At 48.4% G+C, this 5,958-nt stretch overlaps 1 protein-coding gene across 1 annotated transcript; it reads left to right on the plus strand.

The window, feature by feature from the left end:
• The first annotated feature begins 517 nt into the window (after positions 1 to 517).
• Positions 518 to 5,188, plus strand: LOC143497962 (uncharacterized). The gene is made up of 3 exons (XM_076993615.1): positions 518 to 521; positions 779 to 1,975; positions 3,569 to 5,188. The coding sequence occupies exons 1-2, from the start codon at positions 518 to 520 to the stop codon at positions 1,933 to 1,935; spliced, it is 1,161 nt and encodes a 386-aa protein (XP_076849730.1). The 3' UTR covers positions 1,936 to 1,975; positions 3,569 to 5,188.
• The last annotated feature ends 770 nt before the right edge of the window (positions 5,189 to 5,958 follow it).

The following is a 5,958-nucleotide window of genomic DNA, read 5'->3' on the forward strand; positions in this document are numbered from 1 at the left end:
CTAAGACATTTTGGCACCCCAGATGGGACTCCACGACTGAGGACGGCACACCTGAGGGAGAGACTAAGCGCTTAGCTCCTGAAGGCCTTACTTCAGTCAGCCAACGACAAATTCCGTTGAGCGGGACTCGCAGGTGTGTGTGCCTCCTCGGCGTCGGAGTTTTCCCAGGAACAGACGAACATTTAAGTTAACTAAACCCTGGTGAGTACAAAGTGTTGATATAAGCTTATTGCAGAGGTTGTGACTTCTCTCTTGGTGCGTGTATACACGGTTATGGTTATCGGGCGGGGTAACTGAATGATTAAGTGTTTCACCCTCGGCTAGGAGTCGAGGAGCAGAGTATCAGGGAGAGTGAGAGTCAGGCTCTGCGTGAGTGTGTGCGTTGTGTGAGGGAGTGTTGTTATTTTTTTTCTCCCCAGAAGCAGTAAAATGGGCGGATGTGGTAGTAGTCATACTGACAGGGAGGTCAGTGAGATACTGCACGCACATCCTAGAATAAGGTACATGAAAGAACGGTATGGGTCCGAAAGTTTAAAACAATTTCACATGTGGGTAAAGAAATGTGATTTCCCAGAGGGAGGGAGTTTTAACATGAACCGAATTGCAGCATTAAAACGGAGTCTGATAAAAGAACAATATGATGGGTTCAAGGTAAACTGGGAAGCTTTTGACTTGTGGGAGAGGGAGGCGAAACGGCGGGATTATAGATTGCAAACACAAACTAAATATGAAGTTCAACGGGAACTTAAGAATCTCCAGTCTGTTGAGTGTGTTGCAGATCCAGACCTGGACGGATGTCCCAGGCGACCCCCAACCGCCCTGACGGCCTCACCCAACCCCACCGACGTCAAGCCCCAGGAACCAGTCAGACAAAACAAGCCTCCTCCAGCACGTCCAATCAGCCCAGTGGCTATGCACACAAGATCGCGAGACGGGCAAGACACAACTGCCGGACCAAGCCAAGGACGGATGGTCCATGTCAGCGAGTCGCCCCTGTCTCCTCCTCCGGAAACAACCAAGGATCAGGTGATGTGCCCAATGGTAGAGGTGGCTGGTCAGGATGGGCCTATGCTTGTTATGAGAACATGGACTGTTGCAGATTTACAGGAAGTGATGAAGCAGTTCAAGCTCCCTGGTGACATGGGGGGGTGTAAGTTTGCACATGAACTGGACATGTTTTGCCGTGAGTTCAGGCCGACGTCACATGAGCTGCGACGACTCCTGGGCCTGAAACTGGGAGTAGAGGTTACAAAGATCCAGATGGACTGGTCAGTCAAGAACATTCAGTTGGTCAACAGTGAGTGGTCACATGAAGGTAACAAACCGTATCGGACAATGTTACATGAACTATGTGCAGCAATACGGGATGCCTTTCCCCTTGTTATGGATTTAACCAAAATAGCTATTTGTAAACAAAATGACTCAGAGACTGTGCAGGAGTACCTGTATCGACTCACCCAGGTGCATGATACTCACTGCGGCATGGACAAGCCCGACAGGATGGACAACGGGCCAATCACACCCTATGAAGCTCATTTGCGGAATGCTTTCATCAATGGACTGAAGCCGGAGATTTCCGAGAAGCTCAAGGACACTTGCATCACGTGGGAGACAGCCAAGATGGAAGTGATTGTGCAACATGCTATCCACGCGGAAAGGCGATGGAAGACGGTGAGTGCCGGGAAGCAAGACAAAGAACCGCGGCAAACACAACTTTCCATGGTTCGAGTGGTGAGGGGCGATGAAAAAGGTAACTATGCAGGAGGCAAAAGCTGGAAGGAGCAGAAGAGGACTAAAAAGGTGAAGAACCGCAGGAGAGATGATGACGACAACGCTTGTTACATCTGTGGAGAGGACGGACACCGGGCAAGAGGGTGTCCACAAAGACAGGATAAGCGGGAGAAGCAAGGTCAGCAGAGTACTGGTGGGGACTGATGGTCGGAGGGGTCGACTGGTGATGTTCCGGAAGGGTCAGGTAAGACACAAATTTTTCCCACGCTTTGCAATGAAGAAATGCTTCCGCTAACACCTACTGGTTCTGTTTTTTCTTTTTTTTTTTTATTCCTTTATTATATATAAAAAAAAAAAAAAAAAAATTATATACATATTATTCTGCAACTGGGCTATGCAAATAATGATGAACTGTCGTATGGGGAATATATGCTGTTTTATGAGACAAGTGCTGCTGCTGAGCGGTTATGTTTTTTTGGGGTTAACTTGGGCAGAGCAGGTTAGGTTTCAAACAGTAAACGGTGTGGCTGAGGCAGGGTTTGTGTGCGCATGGCTGTGGGAGTGGGTGTGATGGTGTGCGGTACAGTCCGTCAATGGACGGGTTTTTCTAAACCACTGATTTGGGAGGTCAGAGTGAGCAGGGGAGTGCAGCTGTATCTGGGCGAGTTGCCAACATTCCAATGTCCAAAGATAAGAGGGTGTGTGTGTGTGTGTGTGACTGAAGGGAGTCCCACAGACTCTGTGGTCCCAGGGGAGTGTGACTTAGAGAAACACATCTAGGTCAGACCGTAGGCCTTGCAAACCACAGTACCCCTTGAAGCGGTCAAGGGGATACGACCAGTCTTTGAGACATTGGGAAAGGGGGGGGGTAATTGTTCCATATGCTAATTCACCAGTGGGAGTTCCAATTTTTTTCCTGAGTGAAAATTTAGGGAGCCTGGTGTACCGAGGAGTGGAGGTTGTTAAAAGCTCTCCAGGCGGTAAAATTTAGATGTGGTAGCAGGAGCCCCGTTGGTACCGAATCCCTTAACAGTTCTGTCACAAGTCTCACCTGACAGTAAGTGGGTTTTTTGTTGATTTGGCTAATGCCTTCTTTTCTGTACCGGCACATGCAAACTCACAGCTTTGGTTTGCTTTTAAGGTTGATGGTCAACCATACACTTTCACTCACCTAAGCTAAGGCTGTCGACAGGCCTTTAATGCATTTAAAAACAAGCGTTGCACACATCCTTAACATTGGGCCTGGCTAACTCTGTATTTCTGTTTGTCCAAACAGCAGATGATAAGCGGCGACTGAGATCTATTCCCCAATGCCAGACCTGAGGGAGGTCTGGAGCTATTTGTGGACGGATCGGCATCACGTAATCCAGCAACAGAGAAAAACTGTGTGGGTTATGCAGGGGTTTCGCAACACAGCACTGTTGAACCTGGACCACTGTCAGGGCACCATTCGGCGCAGGCAGCTGAATTGGTGGCTCTGACTCAGGCATGCTGAGTGGTTCTAGGTAAAACAGTGGCGAGTCGCACAGGCAACAGGTATGCCTTTGAAGTAGTGCACGACTTCGGGGCTATCTGGACACACAGGGGGGTTCTCACTTCATTGGGGAAGTTGATCACACATCGTAAATCAATTGCTGAACTTCGTGATGCCATTCTCGTCCCGAAGCAAATAGCGGTATGTAAATGTGATGTATATATTCTGACAATAAAGATTCTGTTTCTTTGGGTAATGAACGGGCAGATTTGGCTGCAAAGCAAGCAGCTGGGCAGTCATTTAAGCAGGATTTGGACACCATGTACACTCTGTGTGCTGATAACACCGTTGTTTCCACAACAGCTGAGATAAGCGAGCTCCAGAAGACAGCAACCGCCTCGGAGCTGTCTGCGTGGCAGCGGGCGGGTGCGGTGAAGCGGGGGGGCCTTTGGGTTGGGCCCAACGACAAACCATGTCTTCCTAGGAGCATGTTTCCTGTGTATGCACAATTGACACACGGTGAAGATCATGTGTCAACAGGGGGGATGTATGATAACAATGAGATCTTATTCGGCAGGCCGCCAAATACAGGCATCGGGTGAGAACGACCCTCTGCACCGACCACGAGCGAGTGCAATGATGCCATGTTGATTTATTGTGCAAACTTGTCCTCTGTCTTGTCACAAGTTCACAGGGCAGTGAAAGAGGCGTTGCCTAAGCCACGGGAAGGTCTACAACACAACCTGAAACCCGGAGACTGGGTGGTTGTGAAAGACTTCAGGAGGAAGAACTGGAGGGCACAGAGGTGGAGAGGCCCATTCCAGATCCTCCTGACGACCCCAACAGCAGTGAAGGTGGCTGAGAGGGCAACGTGGATTCACGCCAGCCATTGCAAGAAGGTTCCAGTACCTGAGCAGACGAAGAGCAGCCCTGAAGCATCCCAGCTTCTGTAGGGTGAAAGGAGGGTGTTCGGGCGCCTCAGTCGAGTGGGTGGAAGTGCAGTAAGGGCGTGACCCGCACTCCAAGCACAACGGCTGTCAAGAAGGGTCAACGATCACCCACCATGAACCCTGTGCTCTTGCTCATCCGGTGATGGAGCTCAATGGCGATTGTTGTTGATGGTTTTCTGTGTGCCTTGTTTGCTGTCACTTCTGAGGAGTTGTGTCTTGCAGGCTGCAGACACGGCGCTAAAACCTGAGGACCTCACGATGAGGACAGATGTCAAGGCTACAAATCTACCACCTGATGTTGATTCATTTACTGATGATGATGATGATGATGATTTGGTTTGATTAACTTCATTGACCAATGTTGTATTCTGTTTGTAATCAGGTGTGAATTGTTTGACCATCCATGTACTTCCTGGAAATTATGCTACGATCGAAAGCCTGTATTGGAGTGGTCTGTAGTCAATGTAATTTGTCCATAAAGGACAAAAAGGAGGGAAATGTGGTGGAAATTTGGTGATTTCCATTTAGATCAGGCTTTCTTAGTATACGTTAAACACATTAGAAATAAGGTTTTTGCATATGTGTGTTAATCAAAGCACTAAAGTCATTTTGGTGACTTTAGTAGGCCTCAGAGATGTGTTTATGTGTGCCTGTCTGGGACATTTAATCTGATGTTCCTCTGGATGTTCCTAAACTGACCTCGCTGGAGACGCATAATCTCAGCTTGGAAAGGACTACGGCGACACTCAGTCTGCCATGCCATCACGAGGATGCTGAGCAGGGAGGGGGCACGCATCATATGCATCTGTCAAATCAGAGTTAATCACTCCTTACTTTGTCCAATCATATTTAGTTAATAACCGTGTGTTCACCTCGTGGACACCGTGTGTATTGATGATCAAGGGTATAAAGGATGAGAGTTCGGAATGGGGAATTAGCTCTCTCTGTGACTGACACGTGGGTGTTTGTAACGGAGATCTCAAGGGTTTAATCTATGTCTATGTTTAAATAAATCATTGTACTTATTATCTAACCCAACTACTTCTGACTTATTTTGTACTCACCATTGAAGGGTTTCAGAATTTCTAAGACACTCCCAAATGCCGCTGGACGCGTCAAGGGTCGAGAAGACAGCGGACCCTGACAGCGTTGGCGTCACATCTTCCAGCGTAGGCAAGATGAACCTCTCTCTCCTTACCGCTTCATTCAGCCGCTTTAGGTCTACACAGATACGAATTTTGCCATTCTTTCTGGCTACTGGAACCATCGGCGCACACCAGTCCGTGGCCTCTCTGACCTCCTCGATGATCCCCAACGACTGCATGCGTGCTAACTCCTGCTCCACTTTTGTGAGCAGTGGGAAGGGGACACGCCGTGGTGTTGTGACACTGTAGGGCTGAGCATCCTCTTTGAGCTCAATTTTCACCGGTTTGCAATTTAAACGTCCAATGTCACCAAAGACACTATCACACACCAACTCGTCCACTCTCAGCACTAGTCCCATCTTGCATGCAACTGCACGGCTGAGCAGGTTGTTTGTGCACGCGCCACTCACGACAAATATCCAAAAACTGTATTTTTGACCCTTTTGTTTAGTGGTAGCCAGGAACTTTCCCATGAACTTAAGCTTGCCACCAAGACTGCGCACATCTGCTGCTGTCTGGCACAGGGCTGGTCGCATGGGCAGACTGAGATACGAGCTGTATGGCATGACAGTAATATCAGCCCCAGTGTCAATCAACTAACGTACCCTACTTTAAAATGCTTGAAATTGTAATGGTATTTAGTTTCACAACAAATAGC

Source organism: Brachyhypopomus gauderio, unplaced genomic scaffold, assembly GCF_052324685.1.
Source record: "Brachyhypopomus gauderio isolate BG-103 unplaced genomic scaffold, BGAUD_0.2 sc117, whole genome shotgun sequence".
NCBI lineage: Eukaryota > Metazoa > Chordata > Actinopteri > Gymnotiformes > Hypopomidae > Brachyhypopomus > Brachyhypopomus gauderio.